The sequence below is a fragment of the Vicugna pacos genome, chromosome 4 (assembly GCF_048564905.1).
Source record: "Vicugna pacos chromosome 4, VicPac4, whole genome shotgun sequence".
Lineage (NCBI taxonomy): Eukaryota > Metazoa > Chordata > Mammalia > Artiodactyla > Camelidae > Vicugna > Vicugna pacos.
Genome location: NC_132990.1, coordinates 72,751,338 through 72,777,876, shown reverse-complemented (window position 1 = coordinate 72,777,876; position 26,539 = coordinate 72,751,338). Strand labels below are relative to the sequence as shown.

The 26,539-nt window shown below is 47.5% G+C and overlaps 1 protein-coding gene and 1 long non-coding RNA gene across 3 annotated transcripts in view; both read left to right on the top strand.

Moving 5' to 3' along the window:
• On the top strand, nt 1-2,554 carry LOC116280367 (uncharacterized). Its single transcript, XR_012071753.1, has 3 exons — nt 1-190; nt 1,033-1,065; nt 1,929-2,554. It is a non-coding gene; the product is annotated as an uncharacterized lncRNA (long non-coding RNA).
• A 9,775-nt stretch (nt 2,555-12,329) lies between these two features.
• Nucleotides 12,330-26,539, top strand: part of NIBAN2 (niban apoptosis regulator 2) — a 55,997-nt gene continuing 41,787 nt past the window's right edge. Inside the window, exon 1 of one of the 2 annotated variants that reach the window (XM_072960144.1) lies at nt 12,330-12,375. In XM_072960144.1, coding sequence (XP_072816245.1) covers nt 12,345-12,375 — 31 coding nt within the window. In that variant the 5' untranslated portion in view covers nt 12,330-12,344. Of the gene's footprint in view, nt 12,376-18,248; nt 18,527-26,539 lie in introns of those variants that run through there. The other variant, XM_072960143.1, reaches the window with a different exon arrangement.

The window sequence follows — 26,539 nt, the reverse complement described above, 5'->3', positions numbered from 1 at the left end:
CATCCTTACTAATGGAAAATTATCAGAAGCTGTTGCTAAATTGGAGAAAAGCTCAGAAGCTAACCTCCCCTCTTCTGCTCCTTCTTCCCCTCCTTCAGTGCCTTCTGTCCTCTCCTTTCTGAACGCCCATACACTGATTTATCTGCCCTTCCTCCTCTTGCGTCTCTGAAGGAGAAACCTACCAGAAGAGGTGAGCCTGTATTTATGTGTACTGCCTGGTTTAGAACTGAACTTAAAAAAGGTAACTAAGGATTTCCCAGACTCCTTCCAAGATCCTTTAGAGTTTGTTAGGACATATGAGCCAGAATACTCAGATACTATGTATCTTTCGTGAATTTTATGTAAAATGCCAATATGTCATTTTGATGTGTGATCCTTTATCTCAAAAATATATGTAACTGTCCTCTCAGCTTCTGGTGATCAGAACAGTTCTCTGAGCTCTGTGAGAGACTGTCTCCTGGGTTATATCCATCAGGTTGGCTCAAATTAAATTCTCTATATCTTTCTTAAATTGACCACTGATTAATTTTTTATCAACAAGATGGATCCTACTTAAAGGAAGAGCAGGGACATTACCGAGCTGGATATGTAGTAATGTTCACAGTGGACATAATTGAAAGCTCTTATTTACCAGAAACAAAGTCAGCACAACAAGCCAAATTAATTACCTTAACCCGAGATTGTCGACTAGCTAGAGACTAAATGGCAAATATTTATATTCACAGTGGTTATGCCTTTGGAGTGGCACACAAATTTGGAATGCCATGGAAACAATAAGGGGTTTTAACCTTTTCAGGACAGCCTATTAAAAAATGGGAAAGAAAAGATTACAGAGTTATTAAATACTATACGAAACAGTTGGCAATTATTAAAACACCTGAGCATTCAGTGTCTGGCACTATGGAAGCCCAAGGAAATCAGATTGCTAATGATGCAGCCTAACAGGCAGCTTTAAAAACTCATTCAGCCTCGAGAATGTCCACTGCCCTCTGTTAACACTGCTAATCTAGTAAATGATTTCCTTCTTTACAGGCTCAAGAAATCACTGCGAAAGAAGAGAAACAGGTGTGGCAACAAAAAGGGGGATGTTTGACCACTTCACACAAACATGGTTTGGACTTGATAAAAAAAACAAAAACCTATAGTGCCTGTTGAAACATGGTTGCTATTACTCCAGCATGTACATTATTTAACCTACTAGGAAACTGAGAGAATGGTTTTATGGAGAAAACAGTATTTTTGGAAACTTTCTCCTACAGTGGCTCATAAAGTATATACTCACTGTACTATACGCTCTAAGTATAATCCTGGAAAACCACTTCATGGGTCACAAGGCCACTTGCCCCTTCCTAAAGGATTCTTTGAAATACATCAGTTGGACTTTGTCCAAAGTCCACTATCTCAAGGATATAAATACATCTTAGTAATGATCTGCATGTTTTCACACTGGATTGAAGCTTTTCCCTACAGGAGAGCAACAGCTTTAACAGTAGATAAATTGTTATTTGAAAGGGTAATTCCTGTTTGGGGAACTCTTTCCGAGTTATATAGTAACCAGGGAACTCACTTTACCAGACAAATAATTAAATCTATTTGTAACATTTGGCCAATAAGGCAGCATTTTCACTGTGCTCATCATCTTTGGTAGAAAGAACTAACAACACTACCAAAACTGAATTGGCAAAACTTTCAGAAGCATTTAATCTCTCATAGACAAAAGTTCTTCTGCCCTTGCTTCTCAACCTTAGAACTTCACCTTTTGGTAAACATCATCTGTCTCCTTTTGAATTAATAGCAGGATGGCTTATGTGACTGAGTGAGGGAATATATAAACCAATCTTACTCAAAAGAGATCTATTGCATTACTGTTGGGGTCTTATTAAGGCACTTAAAGGAAATGAAAAGTTGATAGCTAATTTCTTTCACAGTGAGCTGTCAGGAGACAAAGACCTTACAGATCATGGATTACAACCTGGAGATTTTATTTATTGGAAAAGACATCAAATGGATTCTTTGCAGCCATGTTGGAAAGGAAAATGGTATTATTAACTAATCCACGCACTGCCAAACTAAAAAGGCATAGAATCATGGGTTCACATCTCTCATTTTAAAAAAGCACCCTCCACCTAAGTGGACTTTAACCATTGTTTCTGACACCCAGTTTCAACTGACTAAGGCAAGCACCACCAAGCCAGGACAAGAAGAAATGACAGCAGTAACTGACAGCTAACCCAAGACTCTGGACCAGGCTTTTAACCCCCAACCTTGTCAACACTTTTGGACTGCTTTTAAAAAATTTTTTGAATGTCTGTTTCACAGAAAATGATAAATAATGCTAACACTGTCTCAAAGGTAAGGTTCCCTTCCCAGACACCAGGGTCCTGCTGTCTCACTGTGCACATATTAGATCTCTTTTGAAAACTTGAAAGAATGTAGTCCTGTTGATATGATGTACGCTTTTTGTTCTGGTAAGGTAGGAGACTGCTGAAAACCGAGCTTTGACAGAGAAGTCCTCAGAGATACTGAGGGGCTCCTCCCGGGGTATAGGACTCCATTTGGCTCAAATAAAACTCTTCTCTATTCTTCAGCATGGATTGATTATTGATTATTTCCATTGACAATTCCAGAAGACTCCAGTTCAGTAGAGGACAAACTAATATTAGTGCCTCTTAAGATGATGCAGTGGGAAATATGCAACAGCTATGTGGTATTCTAGCCCCAAATGTTCAACCTAAATCCAGTCATGAAGAAACAGACCAATCAAGATGGTGGGACATTCTGCAAGACAACTGACCTGGACTCTTAAAAAAAAAATCGAAGTCATAAAAGGGAAAAAATAAAAGGCAAAACTGTTCTAGATTAAAAGATTAAGGAGATATGACAACCAAAGGCACTGGAGGATCTTTGATTAGATCCTGGAGTTTTTAAAGTCAGCTATAAGGACATTATTGGGACAGTTAGAGAAATCTGAATCTAGACAGTGTTTAGGTATTATTATATGTAGTTCCTGCTGGGTGGGAGAAAGGAATTTTCTTGGTTGGGTTAATGGAATTTTGCTTACGTAGGGGCATGTCCTAAATCTTAGGAGATACATTTTTTAAAATGCAGTTAGGAATGAAGTCTTGACGTTTGCATTTCATCTTTGAAATTGTTGAGCAAAAACTTTTAGATTGTGTGTGTTTGTGTGTTTGATCCACAACAGCCAGGCCACTGTGAATGGTATAGAATAAGATGTTGGTAATAGGGACTAGATCTCATGCATTGTGAGTGCTGCTGGAACAGACTGTGCACGGCCTGTATACCCACCAGTAGTTGGAAAGGAGAGATGGGCGTGAAGTGGGGGCACACAAGGACAAATTGGAGCTCACATGTGTCTCCTACCCCCTCTATCCTCAATGATGCAAGTGACCAGCAACAGAACTGGTGTCCTTTGCCACAGAGATGCACGCATAGCTGGCCCAGGACTCAGAGAAGCCAAAGAAGGAGACCTAGCAGGAGCCAGGGAGGCTACAGGCCCAGGTACTGTCCCCAAACCAACAAGGTAAGTTAGCAGCTCAGTGACAACCACATGCCAGCTGCAGCAGAGCCTGACGCCTTCCACCAAAGTGCAAAGCATTAAAAAAAAAAAAAAAAGAAAAGTCATGCTCCCTTCCAATCTTGAGCAGATTTATTTTGTGGCCAACCCAACTTGGAATCACACAGGGGAGAGAATTCTAGGATATTTGGGTCCAGCTGAGCTAAGTTGACACACTACAAAGTGGAGCATGAGTGAGAAAGAGAGAGAGAGAAAGAAAACAAATGTAACAAAATATTAAAAATTGGTGAATCTAGGTGAAGAGGGCTCAATTTTTTTTGTAGATTTGAAATTTTAAATAAAAAGTTGGAGGTGGGGAAAAGGCACCAGGCCCAGATGGTTTCACAGCTGAGTTTTATCTAGGCTTTAAAGATCAGATTATTCCTATATAATCCCTATATAGTTACACAAACTATTCTAGACCATAGGAAAATACAGAAAATTCCAGAAAATAAATATATGTATGTATATGCATGACTGGGACATTGTGCTGTACACTAGAAATTGACACATTGTAATTGAATGTACTTCAATTGAGAAGTAATAATAAAAAAAAAGAAAGTGAAGAAAAGTCTACACTCAAATGATTCAGAAGAAAGCATATACAGATATACATATACATACATGAATGTTTTATATATATAAAACCCCATACTGTATAAAATCCCATACTGTGTGTATATATCTATATATTCTTATGTATGTTTGTACGTGTGTATCCAGATAGAATCCTATGATATAAAATATAGTTTAATCTGAGTAAAGGGTACATGAGTTTGCTCTTTGTACTATTTCTATTCTTGCAACCTTTCTGTAAGTTTGAAATTATTTCCAAATAAAAAGTTTTAAAAATTGCTCTATCCTCATACATTGCTCATAGACTGTAAATTGGTACAACCACTTGGGAAAACTCCTTGGCAGTATCTGCTGAGGCCAAATCTCTGCCTCCGCTGTGACCCTGCACCTCCACCTCCGGGCATGTGCCTACGCGAAATGAATGTTTCTGTCGACCAAAGTTGCATGGCAGTTTATTCTTATTAGCCCCAACTGGAAACAACCCAAATGTTCCCCAGAAGTAGACTGGATAAATGAACACAGCTCATCAACACAATGAAGCACTACTTAATAATAGAAAGAAAATGTATAAATACACGTAACACCTTGGAGGGCGTGCTGAGTGTGCTAGGTAAGGCACAAGAGTGCATGTTACATGATAACTCCATTTCTTTGCGGTTTAACCACAGGCCACATGGACCTATGGTGACAGAGATTAGAATACTGCTTACTTGTGGAGAGAGGGGGAACTAGGTGGGTTTCTGGGGCTGGAAATGTTCTGTATCTTCTTTTTTAATTAAAAAATTTTTAATTGAAGTACAGTTACAATGTTGTGTCAATTTCTGGTGTACAGCATAATGTTTCAGTCATATATATGCATAATATAGTCATTTTCATATTCTTTTTCATTATAGATTACTGCAAGATATTTAATACAGTTCCCTATGCTGTACAGTATAAACTTGTTGTATATCTATTTTATATGTAGTAGTTAGTATCTGCAAATCTCGAACTCCCAATTTATCCCTTCCCACCCCCTTTCTCCCTGGTAACCATAAGTTTGTTTCCTATGTCTGTGAGTCTGTTTCTGTTTTGTAAATAAGTTCATTTGTGTCTCTTTTTTTTTAGATTACACGTATAAGTGACATCATACAGTAGTTTTCTTTTTCTTTCTGGCTTACTTCACTTAGAATAATGATCTCCAAGTCCATCCATGTTGCTGCAGATGGTATTATTTTATTTTTTATGGCTGAGTAGTATTCTATTGTACAAATATACCACAACTTCTTTATCCACTCATCTATCAATGGACATTTAGGTTGTTTCCAGGTCTTGGCTGTTGTAAAGAGTGCTGCTATGAACATTGGGATGCATGTATCTTTTCCAATTAGAGTTCCCTTCGGATATATGCCCAGGAATGAGATTGCTGGATCATATGGTAAGTCTGTCTATTCTTACCAGGAAATGTTCTGAATCTCCATCTGGGTGGGTGTTACATAAATGATTATGTAATATAAAAATGTATCAAGCTATGCACTTGAGATTGTGTAGTTTACTGTATATAACTTCTACTTAAATAAATAATAAAAGATCACCCTGGCTTCTGTGTAAAGACTACCACAGTGGTCCAGACAGCAGAGAAAACAGTTGGGAAGCTGTAGCAAAGATGAGAGGTGAGGGGGAGGAAGGATCAGCCTGGGGGAACCGCAGGGTGAGAAGTGGCAAAGGTGGAGTGAAATGAGGGAAGAGGGGGACTTGAGGGTTAGCCCTGGTGGCAGAGCTAGGTGGTGGCACCAGGGACCAAGATGGGAAGTCTGGGGGAGGAGCGGACTGCTGGACCCCTGCCCCGTCCACTGCATTTCCTGGGGTCCTGCAGAAGTTGGATTTCCCTTCACAGCTGCCTTCTGGTCACCACCAGGGGACAGCAGGTTCTTTCGGTCAAGGCAGCCTGAATGGGGAGCAGGACTGTCTGCCCCTGGGGGCAGCTGTGGAGCAGGGAGCCTCTTGCTCCTTGCAAAAGAATCACGTAGGATGGGAGGGAAGGAGATTAAAGCTGAACATGGTGACACCAGCCCTGCACTCCTTATGCCCCAGATGGAGCCAGGCTCCTTAAGATGGTCATGAGGTCTTGCTGCTGACACCGCCCCACCACCTCACCTGCTTCCACTCAACTCCAGCCCCACCTCAGGGAAGAAGTGGGTTCCCTGAGGTGCACCCCCTCCCACACGTGCTGTTTCTGCACCCTCTCTCCTCTGGGCATCCTACACTTCCCTTGGGATCACTGCCTCCAGGACCCTTTCCTGACCACAAATCTGGGTCTGGCTTGCTGCTGCTACTTCTCCCATCATACACCTGTCTCCCTAAATTACAGTAGTCAGGTTACCTGTCTGACTCTTCAGCTCATCTGTAGCTCTGAAAGGAATGGCAGGGCCTGGAATGGGCTCCAAGAATGTAATGTTGAATGAATCTAAGGTGGTAAGAAGATAGCATCTCAGTTAATCCATCTGGTGTTTTGAATGTGGGTTCAAGTATGGGCACCACTTATGAGATGTGGGACCTTGGCAACCGTCGTAACCTCTCTGGGCCCTAGTCTCCTCATCCAGTTACCACAGTTATTGATCATATTCAATGATAGGATGCATGTCAGTCCTTTAGCTTAAAATCTGCACACAGAAGGTGAGGGAAGGGTATAGCTCAGTGGTAGAGCACATGCTTAGCAGGCGCAAGGTCCTAGGTTCAGTCCCCAGCACCTCTGTCAAAATAAAAATAAATAATAAATAAATTAAAACCCTATTACCTCCCCCTGCAAAAAAATCTGTACATGTATATGCTTAATAAAAACAGGAGGATTTTTTCGTGTGTGGTTAAAAAATGAAAGTATGCAAAAGTATGCAATTATATTTGTTCGTATAGACTGTGTAATAAATTGTTAGCTAATGCCAGGGGGTGAAATTGGGAGAATAAGGTAAAATTTTTCATTTTGTACTTTCTATACTTCCGTAGTTGAATGTCTTACATTAAGCATGTTTTACTTTTATAATAACACAAGGTTTAAATGAGAAATAAAGTCCAATAAACATATGAAAGAATACTCAACATCATTACTTATTAGTCATAAAGGAAATGCAAAACAAAGCCACCATGACATAATCCTGCTCACCACCAGAAAGGCTAAATTAAAAGGCTTGACAATACCAGATGTTGGCAAGAATGTGGAGCAACTGGAACTCTCATACATTGCTGGTGGGGCTATAAATGGTACAACCATTTTGAAAAAAATGTTTGACAGTTTCTAGTAATAGGCATCCTTACCCTATGAACCAGAAGTTCCACTCCTAGCTATGACCCAGTCACCAGGAGAAAAATATACATCCACAAAAAGACTTGTACAACAATGTTCATAACATCTTTATTTATAACAGCCGAAACCTGGAAGCAACCCAAAGGCCCATCAACAAGTGGATGGATAAACACTCTGCAGTGTGTTCATCCATTGGAATAGCACATGACAATAAAAGGAATAAACTATAACAGAAGTAACAGCATGAGTTAATCTCGGAAACATCACGTTGAACAAAAGAAGCCGGACACAAAAGAAAATGTGTTACATTGCTGTTTAATTCCATTTATATGAAGTTCCACGACAATCAAAACTGATTTATGGTGATAAAAGTCAAAATAGTGGTTACCTTTGCGGGGAATGTTGACTGGTACAAAAGAACATTCTGGGGTACAGGAAATATTTCATATCTTGATCTGGGTGGTGGTTATACCCATGTATACATAGAAAAAAATTCATCAAGCTATGCACAGATGTTCACAGCAGCTTTATTTGTAAAAGCTCAAAACTGGAAATAACTCAAATGGCTATCAGTAGGTGAATGGATAAAGAAACTGGTATATCCATTCAGTGTGATACAAGCCAGCAACAAAGAGGAATGAACTATTAATACCTATAACACCAGAGATGAATCTCAGAATAATGAGTTTAAAAAAAAAGTCAGACAAAAAAGGTGATACTGTATCATCCCATTTATATAAAATTTTAGAAGATGCAAACTAATTCATAGTGATGGAAATCAGAGCAATGGTTGCCAGGATGAATTACAAAGGGCCAGGAAGAAATTTTGGGGGTGATGGTTCTATGGTTCTTATACTTATTGTGGTGATGTTTCTACGGATGTATGCATAAACCCCAAATTGTATACTTTGAATATGTGCAGCTTACTGTACTTCAATAAAGCTGCAGAAACATAAAAAAAAAACACCTCATTGAGAATTATGCCTCTGATGTGTATAAGTTGGGCTTTAAGAAATAACAGAAGAAGAAAATTAAGAAACTGTACTTCTGACCCTGTTTCCCAGATTGGCACTTCCAGCCTCATCCAGGTCCCACAGGATCCTTCTTTCTCTCCTGGCGAACCCCCTAGAGAACTTCCACAAATTGATGCTCTGAAGCTCAGTTGGTGCACCTGGGGTGCCTGGCTTCTTAAGAGCAAATTTGTTCCATCCCTCATAGCCCGGCTCAAATACTACCTCCTCCACCAGGACGCCTTCCTGCCTTGTGCCATGCCCTCCCAGCTCAGGGCTCCCAGGGCCCTCGGCTCAAAGCTCTATCATGGCACCTGCTACCATCCACATCATATCATCAGAATTAGAATCCAGGGTAGACCCCCTGTCTTCCACACCAGATGCTGACAATCATCACAAGAGCAGCTACCATTTGATGGGCGTGCCAGGCCCCGGGCCAAGTGCTGTATGTACATGGCTGATTTCCTCACCTCCCTACAACAACTAGGATGATAGCGATTATTGGCTCCATTTTACAAAAACTGAGGCCCAGGGTGATAAGAGCAGTTGGAGCCAGTCCTCAGGGCCATAGGTCAGCCAGACTCAACGCCTGCTCATCTCAAGGGCAGCCATGGGCTTTCCGGTGGGCAGAGAAGAAGGATTTGACATCTTTGGAGTTTTTCAAAGTTACGGGAAGACACCTTACAAAGAGAAAGGAGGATTACTTTATTTTTATTTATTTACTTATATACCTTCAGGAAGACTTTTTTCCAGACGGTCGCAACGGTCATGACAGATGCAGAAAGGGGGAGAGAGTGGACTCAACTCTGGGTTACTTTAGGGTAAAAGTTTACCTTAAAGTTTTCCAGAGCAGGAAATCCTCAGAGAAAGGAGGCAGTGCGGGTAGAGAGCAGGCACAGGAAGGCCTTTCCTCAGGGCTTTTTATTCTTATTAAACTGCCAACATTTGCAGACGTGGGCATTTGGCAGAGTGGTGGAGAGGGGAAGATTCCTGATGAATGGGCATGGACACCTTGGTTTCCTGGCTTTGCCAGTGGCTAGTTGGGGAGCAGTGAGAATTTCTGTGTATCAGTTTCCCCATCTGTCAAATGGACCCAGTTTTGTCCTACCAGCGGGAAGTAGGACTTTGGAGTGAAGGAGACCCAGGTTGGAAAGCTGGCTCCCCGACTTCCCACCCTTGTGACTGCCCTCCCTCTCTGAGTCTGAGTTTCCTCCTCTGCAAAATGGAGTTAAAAATAGTGCAGCCCACGTGGGACCAGCAAGATGATAACATGTCCAGAGATATCCTTGTACCTGGCATGCAGGAGATGCTCGGTGTCATGGCCATGTTGTTACCATCCTTAATACTAGATGGCAATGCAAATGTCAGCTGCACTCCCTGGCCAGGGAAGGTTCAAGCCCAGTTAGTCAGTCAATGTGTCTTAAAATCACCTGGAACACTGGGAGGTACTTCTAGATTCAGCAAGATACTTTCCCAATGGAACTGGGCAGTAGGCGGTTTTCAGCCCTGGATTTGGGGGCAGGAGAGGATTTTGCTCCTGTGCAGGACTGGCCATCTTGGTAGAATGCTTGGCATCCCTGACCTTTAGGCAGTGAATGCCTGTAGACCTCCTCCCCCACCTCTACGGACACCGGACTTAGTGGTCATTACAAACACTTCCGTACAGAATGTAAATTGGTGCAGCCACTAACAAAAACAGTACGGAGTTGAGCTAAAAAACTAAAAATAGAGCTACCATATGATCCAGCAATCCCACTCCTGGGCATATATCCAGAAAAGAATGAAAACTCTAATTTGAAAAGATTCATGCACCCCAATGTTCATAGCAGCATTGTTTACAATAGCCAAGACATGGAAACAACCCAGATGCCCATCAACAGATGACTGGTTTAAGAGGTGGCACATATATATATATATATGACCCATTCATATATATATGAATATTACTGAGCCATAAAAAATGAAATATTGCCATTTGCAGCAACATGGGTGGTCCTAGAGAATATCATGCTAAGTGAAGTAAGTCAGACAAAGAAAAATAAATATCACATGATATCACTTATAAGTGGAATCTAAAAAAATAATACAAATGAATCTATGTACAAAGCAGAAACAGACTCACAGACATAGAAAACAAACTTAAGTTCACCAAAAGGGAAAGGGAATGGCAGAGGGATAAATTAGGGATATGGGTTTAACAGATCCAAACTACTGTACATAAAATAGATAAGCAACAAGGATTTACTATACAGCACAAGGAACTATATTCAATATCTCGTAATAACCTATAATGGAAAATAATCTGAATATATATATATGGCTGAGTCACTTTGCTGAACACTTGAAACTAACATAATATTGTAAATCAACTGTACTTCAATTAAAAAAAAGCCCACATACATATTTCCAAATGCCCCCTGGGAGGAGTTACTGCCGCTGCAGCTCCTCCTGGCTCAGGGCTCCCTGCACGAGTGCATAGGGCAAAAACCCTTTATGAGGTGTCCGGTGGGTGAGGTGAAGGGGGCTGAATCCAGCCCATGCTGCCCCTGCCAAACTGGCTAGGGCCCTGGCAGGAGGCTGCCCTGACTGTTGTCACTGGGTTTTGCAAATTCTCAAAAGGTGCAGAATATTCTAGGTGGCCCAGTCCTGAAAGCTCCCTGGCCCTGTGTTCCTGACCAATCCTTACTCGTACAGTGGAAGGGCCCACCCCAAAGCCCAGCTCTGGGCTCTCCTGCACTAAATCTCTCTCCCTCTGGCCCACCCACCTTCCTCCTGGGTCTGCTCTGTTCCTCTCCATGCAATGGCTTCTGTCCTCCAGGATGTGGCCACCAGGAGGACATCTCAGTCACCTCTGTCACACCTAGCTTCTCTGAACCAGGATTATTCTCATTCTATCTGGAAGGCCCAGCAGATAAAAATCAGCAAGACTTAAGGGAGAGAGGAAGGAGGGCCAGGCTGGGGAGGAGGTGGCCCCACCCTGAGAAGCCCTGCCCAGCCTCACCGCAGGCTTAGTCACTCGGAGGGCGAGGGAGGCACGGCCAGCGCTGCCATCCTGGCCAGGCTGTGAGTCACCAGCTGGTGAGAGGCAGCTTTGGCCCAACAGGAAATCAAGATCGACATGAAAGAGGCTGAGCCGAGGTTGGTGGGGACTAAAACTCCTCCTGGCTGGTCCTGGAGGAACTGGGGGTGACTGGCCACGCTGGCTCAGCAGCAAACAACTCTCTGGGACTTGCCAGGAAGTCAGGAACTGGGCCAGGCTCAGGGTCCCTGCTTTTGGGGGCTCTCACTGTGGAGGGTGAGGTGAGATGGGAGGTAAGACATGCACATAAGTCACCACGACACCAGGGGTTCTTGACTAGGGACATGTGACAAGCATGTGGCAAGTGCCAGGAGGCTGGATGGCTGCCACCATCATTTCATCAGGGCAATTTATCACCATGTGTCAAAAGCCTCAAAAGGAGGTTTGTACCAGCCATTTAACTTCTAGAAATTGATCTTCAGAAAACAATTAAGAAAATAAGTGTCCATAGGTAAATAGTGTAGTGGGTCACACAATGGAATATTATCCAGCCATTAAAAATTAGTAGAATTAAGAATCCATTAGCAAGGAAAGATGCTTATATTATATTGCTAAGTGGAAAACAGAAATGAGTGAGTAAATAGTGGGGGCAGGAGAGAATCCCATTTGATGTCTGAGAATGAGATGAACGCTTGGGTTCAGGTCTGGAAGGAGGTGGTGTGGAGCACAATGTATGACAGATCCCACACTGGCAGAGCTGTGTGGGCTTGTCTTCACCTTGGATAGGTCATGTCACCTCACTGAGACTGAGTGTCCTTTCCTTTAAGATGACTGTCACATTCAGCCATAAAAAGGAGTGAGATAATGTCATTTGCAGCTACATGGATGGACCTAGAGATGATCATACAAAGTGAAGGTAAGTCAGAGAAGACAAATATCATATGATATCACTTTTATGTGGAATCTAAAAAAAATGACACAAAGAAACTAATTTGCCAAACGGAAAGAGACTCATAGACATAGAAAACAAACTTACGGTTGTGGGGGAGGGGAGGGAGGGATAAACTGGGAGTTGGGGTTTGGTTGATACAAACTACTATATACAGAATAGATAAACAACAAGGGCCTGCTGTATAGCACAGGAAACTAAATTCAGTGGCTTGTAGTAATTTGTAATGAAAAAGAATATGGAAAAGAGTATGTATATATATGTATAACTGAATCACTGTGCTGTATGCCAGAAGCTAATACAACATTGTAAATAAAAAAATTAAAATTAAAAACAAACAAAAACCCCCCAAACCCCAAAAACAAAAAACAAAGAGACATGAGAGATCTTGGTGGGTAATAGATGTGCTCACTATTTTGACTGTGATGATTTTACTGGTGTTCACATATATCAAAATATCAGATTTTGCACTTTAAATATGCAGCTTTTATTGTGTGTTGATTATCCCTTTAGAAAGTTGTTTTTAAGAAAAAAAAAAAGATGAGTGCCCCCCCAAAGGGCTTCTTTTACAGAACTGTAGTCAAGATTTCAATGAGGCAGAGGGTATTAAGACCAGACCAGGAAACCGCATACGCCTGCGGCGATTGGGAGCTTCCATGGTCTTCTTCACCTTCTTGTTATTGCTTCTCCCTCCCGGCCCATTTTCTGGCACTGCAATACCCCCTTGTCTGACTTTCGTGCTGTTGGGTCCAGCTGGGAGTCATTTCCTGGGGAGGTGGTGAGCACCCTGTTTCTGGAAGTATGCAAGCAGAGGCTCTGTAGAACGGACTTTGCTGTTATGGGGAGGGAAGTGGGGGTGGCCACTACAGGCATGAGCAGCTCTACAAGTAAGCCTGCTGAGTCCCAGGGACCAGGCGGGTGCCCACTGTCACAATCCCCTCCTGTGCCCACGACTCACCCAAGCCCCCATTATGTCTGACACTAGGAATATTGTATTGAATGAGGACATCCTCGTCTTCGGAGAGGAAAGCTATTCAAACATGTAATCACACATGAGATTGTGCTAATTGTGGAGAAGGAGGAGCATAGGGTGCCGGGAGAGGTGGGGACACTGAACGATCTTTTTAGCTGAGGTCTGAAGAATGGAGGGTGTGGAGTGGGGTGAAACAGGGAAAGGGAATCAGCGTGTGCGGAAGCCTCCGCGTAGGCTAGAGTACTGCTAGTTTGAGGTTGTGAAGGGTCAGTATGGCGAGAGAAGGACGAGGGGAGGAGGGACAGAAGAGACCTTGGTAGGAGCTCTGAATGCCATGGTTAGGGTCTGACTGCACCTCCAGAACAGTGGGAGCCACAGCAGGTTTGAAGCAGGGGAGTAGCATGGTCCCATTTGGGCTTTAGAATAATCCAGCTGGCTGCCCAGTGAGGAACAAACATGAGGCTGGAGGCAAGGAAGCCAGCAAAGCGCTGGGCATTCAAGCAGGTTGGGTGTCACGGGGCCTGGACTCGGGTGTGGCAGTGGGGCTGGCCACCGGAGGAGTGTAGCGGCCAGAGGCCAGGTGACAGATGGAACCGACTGCGAGCTGCGTCTACTTCCAGCACATAATAGTTAATAAAGAGGGGAGGTCCGGGCGGGGTGCCAGGGTCCCTTCTGAACAGCCAGCCATGCCAACTGGATAAACAGTGGTGGACACATGATATTCCTTAAAAACAAGATTCTGATTCATTAACATTCCCTGTTGTTTACCAGAGGTGTTTGTTTTTTTTTCCTCCTGGGCTATTTCAGGTCTGACAGGTTTGTGGGGAGGGCAGAGATGGGGCTCAGAGCCAAATGGGAGGGAGAGGGACCAACGGGGCAAGGAAGGGACCTCCCCCTTCTTACAAGGCCAGGAAGGAACCTGGCCTGGGCCCAACTGTATGTTCTGGGGCAAAGCCCTTCCCCTCTCCAGGCCTCTGCCCAAGCTCTGGCTCCAACCTTCTGGACCTTCCCTTTCAAAGTAAAGTATTCTTCTTCTTCACCTTTGGGTCCTTGTTTCTAAATGTGTTTTAGGGTGGGGTGGGGTGAGGTGGGGCAGCCCTCAGGGAGGCCGCTTGGCAGAAGCCACTTCCAGAAGGACCGATGACTCAGGGGCTGTAGGTGGCATCCTCTGCCTGGAGGGGGCTGGCCTAGCAGGTAGGCAGGAGGGAACCTTCCTTCTCTGCTCCGGATCTGGACCATTCCTGTCCTTTGTCCACATGCCTGTGATCTTCCACCAGGCTCTGGGGCCTGGGCCAAGGACAGGGTGTGGGAGAGGCCAGTGGACAGAGATGGCACCCAGAGCCCTAGAAAAAGAGCAGAATCCACCACCCCTTGCCCCTGCCTCACCGAGTTGAAAAATCCTTTCTATAGAAAGAGCTCTTGAAAGTTAATAAGAAAAAAGATATTTCAATGGAAAAGCAGAGGATATGAATAATAATAATCACCCCAAAATAGACAATAAATGTATGAAAAGATGCTTTAATTTACTCAAAACTAAAAACTGAGCCCCCAAACAACCTCAGGTATAATGGCAGGGGTTCCCAATCTTTTAGAGTTGAGAAATTCTCCTGACATCTAACTTCCCGGGACTCTTTCCTCTTTCTCATATGGTGCTGATGACTGCATTCATTTTTCTTTCCTTTAAAAAATAAATCATTCTTCCCCCACCCAAAGATCATAACTGGCTGGATTTATTACTTTAAAGTAGTGAAGAGTTGAGAACTTTGAAAGAATTTTTAGTCTTCCCAGAATAAAGTAAAAAACCTCACGTTCTGGATGCTCAGGGTCCTACCCATGACACCTGTCTGGTCCCACCCATCCATGGCAGGGGCCTCTCTCTCCTCTTCCCTGCAGGAGTCTCAGAATAGCCACCTGGCCCCGGGACCAATGAGGACTCACCTCCTTTGCCTTTGTTCACAGTGACTTCTTTACCTGGCATGTCCTGTCCATGCCCACCCATCCAGTGTTTAAATAAGGATTGCTAAGAGGATGCAATGGAATATCATCTTTTAAAAACCCTTATGGTGGGAGGTGGTATAGCTCAGTGCTAGAGGGCATGCTTAGCATGCACAGGGTCCTGGGTTCAATCCCCAGTACCTTCACTTAAAAAAAAAAGAACAAAAATCCTTACAATTGCTGATTCTTCCAACAAAGTAGTTGTGAGGCAGGGAACATTTGGCATGATACCTGGATGCAGTACACGCTCCATAAACCGTAGCTATTCCTGGAGCTTCATGGTGCAGCCTACTTCTTACCAATCAGGTCTCAAAGTGCCACCTCCTCAGAGAAGCCCTCCCGGATCAACTTCTTAGGTGGCACCCCCACACCTGTCACTCTATCCTTTCATCCTGTTTTATTATCTTCATGCTCAATACTCTCTGAGGCCATATTATGAGTTGATTTTCTCCCTCCAGTGTGAGAATATAACCTCTGTGAGGGCAGGGATCTTGACTACTTTGTATACGGATGTATTCCCAGTACCTACAATAGCGCCTGATACATAGCAGGTGCCCCATATATTTGTTTTTTATTTTAAAATCAATCTTATTGAAGTAGAATTTACATACAGTCAAATGTATCCCTTTTAAGTTGTATAGCTGGATGAGTTTAGACAAATATGTCTCCTATGGAACCTTCAAGGGAAATACCATTTTCACCCACCCCAAAACTTCCTCCTTGATTTTTTTGCAGTCAACTCCTCTCCACCTCTGCACTGAAATAACACATTTTTTCTTGCATGAATTGAATGAATCTTGAATTAGAAGGGACTGGCTCCAAGGTCTGGGGGAGCTATTCACATGTGTGTTCTGCACCACCCGATAGTTTACAATGCCTTTCCATTTGCATGATCTCATTTGCCTCACATATGAGGCCATGGGTCCTCAGACAGGCTAGGTTGTGACATGTGAGAGTGGGTTTCCAAAGCCAAGAGGGAGGGTCCCTGGGCTAGGGGTTTGGCACGCTGGGAAGTTTATGGGTTCCCAAGGCTCACAGTGCTGTGTGCACCATGGAGGATGGCAAAAGGCTGGCTTGTGGCCCCACCTCTACCCCAACTGGCCCAGGCCTCCAGCCTGGCTGGGGAGATGCCCTGGGGTTTCCAGATGCCAGTTACCTCCAGCTATCCACCTTACAGGGCAGAATAGGCCTTTCTGGTCCTTATAGCTTGGGCCATGGGAAAAATGAAATGTTGCTCAAAGAGAACCACACGTTGGATGTCAGTAGACTCTGGCTGGGTTCTGCCTTGGCTTTGCTGTGTGACCTCGGCAAGTTACTTTCCGTCTTTGGGCCTCAGTTTTTGTCTTTGTAGAAGGAAACTAATAACCCCTGCCAACTTGACTTCAACTCCACCTGATGATACTCTGCTGCATGCATATATCCTGCTCTTCAGAGACTGTGCCCCTGCCTGTGCCCTGCTCCCTGGAATGCTGTTCCTTAGTATCTGCTGTCAAAATCCTGGTTTTTCCAACCTGTACTTCTGGTACTACTTCTTATGATTTTCCTCAAAACAGAATGTTCTGTTCCTTCCTCAGGCTTCTCTATGCTGTTGAGGGCAGGGACTGTGATGAATAATCGATGGTGGGTTCTATTTATTGAGATGACCCATCCTGGGCCAGGCACTGCACTAGTCACTTTGTTATTTAATCCTCACAACAAAGCATTTTTCTCAGTTGACGGAGGAGGAAACTGAGGTTCAGAAAAATGCCACTTGTCCTGGGTCACAGAGGGGGGAGGACAGCTTGCATCCTCTCTTTTCATCCTCAGCATCCATCACTGAATGCGTGAAGAGTGCCTGCATCACATTAGTCAACTTCAAACTTACCTTCTGTGGTGTTGACAGGACTGAAGCACCCGTGTTCAGTGATGTTAATTTTTATTATCATCATTTGCTGCCTATGTCACAGTTACAGTAAGAGCTGTCTAATTACAGGGTGAGGCACACAGAGAAGTGGTAAGTACTCAGTCACGGAGGTAAGCAGGCAGAAACTGGAAGACCCCTGGGATGCAGTACGGGAGGTCGGAGCATCAGCAGCCACACAAGGCCTCGACTAACCCCGTCCATGATTTGGGGATCCTAGTGGTTATCCTGTCTCTCCTACCAGCTTAGGGGATAGCCAGGGTAGGAATGAAACACATTCCTCTGGTAGCTATGACCCAATCATGCCCAGCCCTGCTGGCCTGGTACCCAAAGTCCATGCTGGTCCGTGGGTTTTGAATCTCAGTCTTTTACGAACTGCAAAGTTCTAGTATTTTTCCATTCCCGATTAGCCCTGTTCCACAAATACCCATATATCAAATCTGAAGAATGTCTGCCTAGTACTGGGACCGGGGGTGCCTTTGGGCACCAGCCCTCCCCGCCACCTCCTCTTTCCCTGCACTATTGTGCAAGACAGACGGCACACCTTGGGCAGGTTGGATCAAGGCCAGGGAACTTCCTGAGAGCTGGCGGTGGCGGGCGGGGCTGGGGGCAAGGGAGCACGGTGCGGGGAGCAGGGGCGGGAGGAGCGCGCCTAAGGCGTCGTCTACAGGTCCCCTACGTCCTCCTTGGAGTGATTCTCTTCCCGCGCGGAGAGGGGAGGGGGTGACACCGAGGCTGGAGCACCCCAGGCACTCTCGTTCTTTCAGATGCCCCCATAGGCCTCATCTCTTTCTCCCTTTCGGTCAGGGTCCGGTGCGCCTCTCTGTGTCTCTACTCGGAATCCCTTCCTCCGACCTCCTCTTTGTCTCTGTCTTGCGGGCGGTCCCGGCATCCCCGGCCCCCTGCCCCGCCCGCCTGCCCACCACGGAGGAGGGGGCGGGGCTCTGCTCCGGGGGCGGGGCCGGGCGGGGCGGGGCGCAGTGGGGCTGCTGTGCAGCGAGCTGGGGCGCTAGGCGGAGGCGGCCGCGGGACGGACGCGGCCGGAGCCGGAGCTCGAGCAGAGAAGAAGCCGCAGCCAGGGGCGGCGGGAGCGGCGGGAACAGGGCGGGCCGGCTCCATGGCGCCAGCGGCGTCAGTCTGAGCAGCGCGGGCAGCGGCAGGCAGCGGCCGGATCCCGCCGCGGCTCTTCCTCACCATGGGGGACGTGCTGTCTACGCACCTGGACGACGCCCGGCGCCAGCACATCGCAGGTGAGTCCCGGGCTGCGCTGCGCGCGCCGGGGGTCCGAAAGGGAGCCCTGGCCACGCCCCCATCTCCCTACTGCCTGCCTGGGTCTCGGGAGAGTCAGGCCCGGAGCAGGGCCGGAGTGGCGGAGGACCGAGACTGTCGTCCAAGCTTGTTTCTTCTACGTCTGGGCGCCCCTTCCCGGCCCCTTCTGAGCCCTCCGTTCCCCCTCTCGGGGGCGAGAGCCCTCAACCCCTTGGAGCCTCCTTGGAGCCGGGTCTTTTCGAATTCTCCAACATACTACCCCAATTGAGCTATGGAAAGGGTCGCAGTCTCCCCATTACCTTGGTTATCCTCGCCCGGAAGCAGTCCAGGCCCATTAGGCCAGCGTGTCCTGTCTTCCCCAACTGTCCCGGTCCCCCTCACACGCTGGCCTCAGCCTCAGTACACGTGGCCTACGCTTCTGGGGGACTGGCCCATCAAGGCCTGAGACTGAGCCTAGGGAGTGGGCCTAGGATAGATGGGGTGCATAGGAGGGGTGAGTCAGAACACTCTTGTCCTTTGGCTTCAGCACAGCAGGGTGCTTCTGCTGGCAGCTTGTTTAGGAGGCTGGTCAAGGCCAGAGCCCAGCCTCCTCAGTCTCCTCCTTCAGCCAACCCTTGTCCTAGCTGGTCACTGCACAGTGGCCCTTCTCAGAAGGGCAGCTGCCTCCCTCCCCACTCCCCAGGGAGGGACTGCAGCAGGGTTCTGGGTTGCTCCTCCTGCAGTCTGGAGAATGGAGAGGGTGAGACTCTCAGGCTGCCTGGGAAGCTCAGTTCTGGGTGAGGCTGCCTGGGTGGAATCCCAGCATCTGTTTCCCAGCCATGAGATCCTGGACAAGTCTCTTATGTCCTAGCCCCTCAGTTTTCTCCTCTTCGAAATGGGGTGAATGATTTCTTCCTTATGTCCGGCATAGAGGAAGCCCCAATGCACAGAGTGCTGGTCCATGTAGGATGCGAGGGCAGCCTGTGGAAAGAGGAGGCTGTTCCTCTTGGCTGAATTTGCTTCTCCCTGTCTGGTGGACCCAGAGCACTGTGTCTGCCTACACTTATGATGTGTCCTGCAGTCCTGTAGAATTTCAGCAGCTGTGTTCTGCCCACTCATACCCCTTGAGAACAGGAACCAGGGGTCCCTTAATGCCATGTTTCTACCCTGGCTGGGCACAAAGGAGGTGCTGAGGAAGGTCCTGATACTGTGGTCCTGGGCCCAGGGCCTGACATCCCCTTTTGTGTAGGGCCTGAGGCTGGGCCCAGGGGTGAGGGTGATGTAGAATGAGTCAGACCCTTTCCAGCCTCAGACCAGCAGGGGGTTAAGTCCTGGAACACTTGCTTGTAGGACAGGCCTAGACTCTGGGAGGAGGAAGGCTGGGGCGGAGTCTTCCTGTCCCCTCCCTGTCGGTGGCAGCCTTCTGGGGCACTGTAACAGTCCATCCATTCAGGACCTCCTGTTGGGGCCCCCTCACCCCGCTTGGGTGGGGTGTGCTGGGTCTGCTTCGGTGGGGTTTTTCCTGCCCTACACCCAGCTCTGGCTCTCCCCACTTCCTACCTCCTGGGCTGAGAACTGCCATTTTACAGGGGAGGAGACAGGCCACAAAAGGTGAAGTGTCCTCTCCTGGACAGGCTTGGGTTTGTGTTGTGGATACCAGGCTGGGTGGAGGAGGCTTGTGCCCACTCAGAGCCTACTGGCCTCTTTCTTCTCACCACTTAAGTGCTATTGATAATAACTCTCTTCAAATGCCTCAAATTCCTGGTCCAGGCTCACCTGAGGGGGCTCCTGAAATACAGGGAGTACAAGGTGGGAGTGGACGAGGTAAACAAGCCTCCAGCCCCTTCCCAGGGAAGTGAGCTGCCCCGGAAATCTGCTGGAGGGGAACGAGGGCATACCTTGGCCACCTCCAGTGATCCGTGCACCCTCCTCACAGCACCCCGAGGAGCCGCGGCACTTGCAGGCAGGACAATTAAAATTCCAGAGCCCTCTCTACCCAGGGCCGCCCCTGTGGAAAAGTCAGCCTTTGGAATATCCCCTCCCACCGTGCTCTGAGCTCCAAGGCTGGTTAGGGTTCCGTGGCTTGGCCAGTGGCTCCCAGAGCTTTGCGCCCGCCCCTGAGCAGGTGAGCAGGTGAGCGCCAGCCTGCAAGTCCTGGCAGGGGTCAGGCGCGCTCTTGCCCATGCTGCTGTTTTGCTGTCACGGCACCTTTCATCTTGGGATTTCAAAGCCCCTGGCAAGCAGGGGCTTGTTCTCACACCAGCGGCCCCATGGGGCTGGTGGCAGATTGATTCTCTCCTTTCACGGGGGACCTTGCGTGGAGGAAGAGCTACGGCCTGGGAGCGTCACCTTGGGCAGCCACTTACTTACTCTCTCCGGGTCTCAGCTTCCCTCGCTGTGGCCACAGAGGTGTCCACCCTGACAGCCAAAGTCCTTTCCGACTCTGAGGGCCCCACATTTTCCCCACAAATCTCAGACTTGAGCCAGGTCAGGGTCCCAACATTGACTTCACAGTGGTGTGTTAGCTGGTGTGATCTTGGTCCAGCATCGGAATCTCAATTTTCTTATCTGTAAAATGGGAATAATGAGATAATTGGGGTAAGAAACTTGGCCCAGTGCTTGGGGCATGGTAAGTGCTTAGCAAACAATTGCCATTGTTACTGAGATTGTCTCTGCTCTCTTGTTATTGAGAGCGGCCAGGTGTTTGGACTTTGAAGGGACCAGTTGTAGCTGTGGTTCAGGTCCTGGTTCTTCAATGTTTGTCCAGCCCCTGGGGTCAGGGTTGATGCTGGTTTCCTGGATGCAAGAATCCACCTGGGTTTTTAGAAACCTTGATTACCTTCTGCATTGGCTTATGTGTGAGATGGATGTGGGCCACCTGGAGTGGGTCCAGAGGGCAGCATTGGGGGACCCATATGATTAGAAGGAACTAGGCCATGGAGAGGTGGGAGGTTAAGCCAACTCACGTGTCCTACCTGGCGCAGAGGCCAGGACAAGGATATGAGTAGAAGTGCTTGATGGCCTGTGCCAGCGCTACCTGAGGCCTCCTTTGCATATGGTCTGAGCCACATAAACCGAGATTCAGCAGGTTAAGGAGTGAGCTCACTGTTGCTCAAGATGTGCAAGTAGAGGCTGGGTGCTGTGCCCTTAGCAGGCCCTGCCTGGTGGGGTGGGGATGCAGCTTCTGCTTCAAGGATAGCCTTGAAGGACTCAATCATTGCTCTGGAAATTCTGTTGACCAGGATGAAACTGTAGGGGGCCAAGGAACCCCCCCAACACAAACCCACATGTACATACACATAGTACCCCAAAGTTTAGTACCTGAGAGGGCTGTGGGGAAGCTTGCCAGCATCTGTGCTCCTCCCTTCTGCTGGCCTCACCTTGCCCTTGCTAATTCTTTTTTTAAATAGCAGCTTTATTGAAACTTAATTCACCGGCCAGCCAATTCACCCACTTAAAGTGTACCATTCAATGGTTTTTTTGTATATTCACAGAGTTGTGCAACCATCCCCACAATCAATTTTAGAACATTACATCACTCATAAAAGAAATTTTACGTGTTAGCAGTCACCCCTGCTTCCACCTGGTCTTTCCCAACTCTAGGCAACCATGCTCATGTTGTCTAATTGCAAAAGTAATGCACACATAGACAATTTGGGAGTGTAACATGAAAAAAAAGGAGTTATTCCATTGTCCCCCCTTTCAATCCCACTCCCCAGAAGAAATCCCTCAAGATCAGCATGTCACTGTTTCCAAACATATATCTCTGTGTTCCAATGCATTTAGCTCTGTTTATAAAAAGAGGTGCAATGATACATTTCTGTGGTTTGACTTTTTTCACTCAGTGTATTGTGAACATCCTTCCATGTCAGAACTAATGAGTCTGCCTCCTTCTTTTGGTGGGTTTCTTTCTGTGCGTGGCGTGGTTTATTTACCTAGACCCCTGTTAACCAATATTGGGTTGTTTCCTGTGTTTTGCTAGTAATCACGGTGCTGTCCAAACCTCCTTGCACGTATCCTGTACCAGGTTCCGGTATCAAAGGGGCCTCAAAGTGGAACTCCTGGGTCACATTCTGATGTATTGACACAGAGCTTCTGAAAAGGCTGTAAACATTTGACACTCCCTCCTGACAGTACATGGGACCTCAGTACTGAATATCACCACCCTTTTGACAATTAGATATGAGGAAAAGGGTGTCGAACAAAGTAATTAATGTCTTTTACCAAGTTGATTTTAAAAACCTGCCTTTCCTCATTTGGGCAATGCTTATAGGTCACAGGACTGAAGGGGGAGAGGTGTCCGAATTTGGTCACCACCTCCCCCCCCCACCAGGTGCATGGCTTCTTGGATGCTGCCCTGGGCTTTGCAGGGGGAGACCCGGCTGGCCCCAGACTCGAAGCAGTGCTCCACCCCGCCTGGGCTGCTGCCCTTAGCTGAGGTCTGGGTCAGCCCCTGGGGGCGAAGCGTCTGGGGATTCTGCCCCGCTCCTGTGTCGTCTTACATAACGCGCTTTTGTTGGCACTGACCCTGCCCTCCCCCCTCCATCCAGCCTCCACTCTGTTCCTTTCCCATTGCAGGGGCCTGAGGCCCGGCCTCCTCGCCTGCTCAGAGCTGCCTCCCACCTCGCCCCTCATCTTTCCCACACACACAGCCAGAGACCTTTCTAATCCCAGACTGGGCCCTGGGCCTCCCTCCCTGCTGCCTGAGGAATGAAGTTTAGAGACATCACTCACCACCATCCTGCAATAACTATTCTTTAGTGGTATTTCCCTTCTGTGTTTTTGTGACACATTGTTGAGACCATGACTCAATTTGTGACTTGCTTCTTGCACTAAACGATTTATAAGAAACATCTCTCCCAAGGTCACTAGAACTTTCCTGGAAGTCTTTCCACAGGCTGCATCTTGTTCCACCCGAGGCCATCCATGCAGACTTTTCTTAGTTTTCCCCGCAATGCGGGACATCGCCATACTCCACTGTGACCAGACAGGTGGTTTTCAGGGGCAAGTTGAGTCACTGTGTTTGTTTCCTTTCCCGCTCTGGTCAGCTTCCCTGCTGAAGACAGACTCATCCTCTTGCCCTGCTTCCCCCCAGCCTGCTTCCACCAACCTGGGCATTTCAAGGGAGGCCCATTCCTGGGAGCCCCACCCCTCACACCTCTGAGCATCTTTCCATGGGGTGTGGGCTCGAAGGGGCTGCTTGTGTTGCAGCTGGGGACACAGACTGATGCCCATGGCCCCTGGGTGTTATGTAACCAGGTACCTCTTGCTGCCTCCCCAACCTGCAGCCTGCAGGGAGTCCGCTGATTTGTCTCCTGCCTGAGGATGGAATTTGATGGAGTAGGGACGGGCCCCACTAAACCTGTAAGATTAGCGGTTGTTTAATTGAGCATTTACTCTGTGCTAGGCCTTCCTTTGTCTCACTGAGTGCATGCCCTCTTCCTCCCTCCCCAGCATTTTACAGGCCAGGGTGGCGGGGCGCGGGGCACCGGGGCAGAGAAAGTCAGTGGCAGGCCCAGACTGGAGAAGCCGTGTTCCGCAGTGACCAGACAGTTCCTCATGCCCAGAAAAGGCCCCAAAGAGGGGCAGCCAGTTGGGAGAGGGGGCTGGGGAGGAGAGGAGCCGAGTGGGAACAGAGGCATGTGTCAGAGGCTCCCGTGGGTTGCACAAATCTATCCCTCCCGTCATTACTCAGCCAGACTCGTCTGACTTTGGCCAGTCCTGCCCTCCTGCCGTCGCCCCCTCCTCCTCCAAAGGCAGAGCTCATGACTCACTTCTGCCTGGGTCTCCTCGCAGCATCCTCCTGCGGTTGCAGAAATTCCTGAGCTGCTTTTCCTTCTCCCGGCCCCACCCCCACCCCACCCACTTCCCCGCCCGGGGTGGGGGTTGGGGGGGAAGAAGGGTTTTCTCTAGACGGTGTTGGGCAGAGTTTGAAGGAAAGATGTTGGCAGATGCTTAGGATTAAAACCCTCCAGGGTGGAGCGGAGCCATGCCCCTCTCTGGGTAGAATCTTAGGGCCTGAGTCACGGAACGCTGCCATCTTCTGATCTCACAGATTTTTAAAACTGGAAGAACAGGAAGTGCCCATCTCTCCAGGGCACCTGGTTCCACCCACTGGGAACCATCTCGGTTTGGAGACATGCTACCTCTAGCCCGTAGAGGTGAGGGGACCTGCCTGGTGACACAGTGGATGGTAAGTTAGAAAGAAGCAGGGAGTCCAGAGGTCAGGGCAAGGCTCTGCAGTCAGACTGCTTGGGTTTGAGACCCAGCTTTGCCACTCAGTGTTTTGGGGCAAACTGGCCACCTTCTCTGAGCCTCAGTGTCTTCCTTCTATAAAAAGATGACAGACAACAAGGTCCTACTGTATAGCACAAGGAACTGTATTCAATACTTTGTAATAGCCTATAATGAAAAATAATATGACAAGGATATATATATATAACCAAATTGCTATGCTGTGTATCAGAAATTAACATGATCTTGTAAACCAATTATACTTAAATTAAAACAATGGAATTACATCCTGAGAAATCCATCATAAATTGAAAATACCATAAATAAAAATGTGCTTAATATAAATATAACCTACTGAACAGCATAGCTTAGCCTAGCCTGGGTCTTAAACGTGTCCAAAACGCTTAATGTTAACCTACAGTTGGGAAAAACCATCTAACACAAAGCCTATTTTATAACAAATGTTGGCTATCTCGTGTAATTGATTGTAACTGTCCTGGAAGTAACATACAGAATGGTTGCATGGATAAGGAAAAAAGAAAACCCAAGATGACAGCTCTGGTTTCTCAGGGTGTAGACCCAAAAGTGACAGCTCCTGCACCGTGCAGCAGAGGGCTGGTGAGTGGTGAGAACACGACACATGGCAGGTATTATAATTGACACTTCATTGAAGGAGATGGGCCAGGTCTGCCCTGCAGCCTCAGGCACCCCAGCCCCCTGCTATGTGCTCTGGGAAGTTGGCATGTGCCAGGTTGAGGGGCACCAGCCTGTGGCTCTGGACACCTGCGGCATTCAGCAGGCACCTGGAGGGTGGTGACACGGGCTGGAGTTTGCCTATTCTGTGTCTGGTATTGGGCAGGGCACGGAGAATAAATGGGCAGAAGACAGATGGGAACACACTCACCTTGCCTGGCCATGTTTCCAGCATTATTTGCTTGATCTGGATCTTGAGCCTGGTCCTGTGGCTATTTGCTATGTGACTCTAGACCAATGGCTATGCCTCTTTGTGCATTTTCTCCCTATCTGTGACTCCAAGGCCAGTATCTACTCATAGGAATTTTATGTCACTGAAAACCCTTCCCTAGAGGCCTTGAGGTGCCTTCTAAAGGCAAGGCTGGATGGGCTTGGATGTTAGAGGTTGAGGGAGAGGGTCCCTGTCTGCATGCCTGTGAAACCCTGCAGGGGTGTGGTAAGCTCAGGCCCCAGACACACTTGGTCATCCTTTTATTCATTCAGTCAGTAGTTATTGGGCACCTACTGTGTGCCAGGCACCAGGGACACACTGATGTACAAACTCTCACACAGCCCCTGCTCATGTGGTGCTGCCTGGCTGGCCATCCGTCTGCAGGTGAGGGGTGTTCTCAGCGGGGCAGACCTTCTGCAGGAAGTGAGAGAGGGGGCCTGGTCTAGTGGGTGAGGGAGGGATGCATTGCAGAGGAGGGAGCCACAGGGGCTGCCTTAGAGAGGGGACTATGTCCTGAGTAGCCCGGGGAGGCCTAGGAGAGGGGGTGACAGGAGAGCCCAGTGGTGAGAGGGGCCTGAACCAGTGGGGATGGGGTACAGTCAGGGAACGTGTGTGTGTATGTATAGAGGTGATGGAGCAACCGTGCCTTGGTGATGGGGTCATGTGAGGCGGGGAAGATCTGGTACCTGTTCTTGGTCCTGTGGGATTGATGGACCCCATAAGTTGTTTTATCGAGGTAACCAGTGGTCCTGCAGCTCCTGCTTCCATTCTTCTGATTATGAGAGACTTGCTCCTTTCCTTGGCAACTGTGACTGTG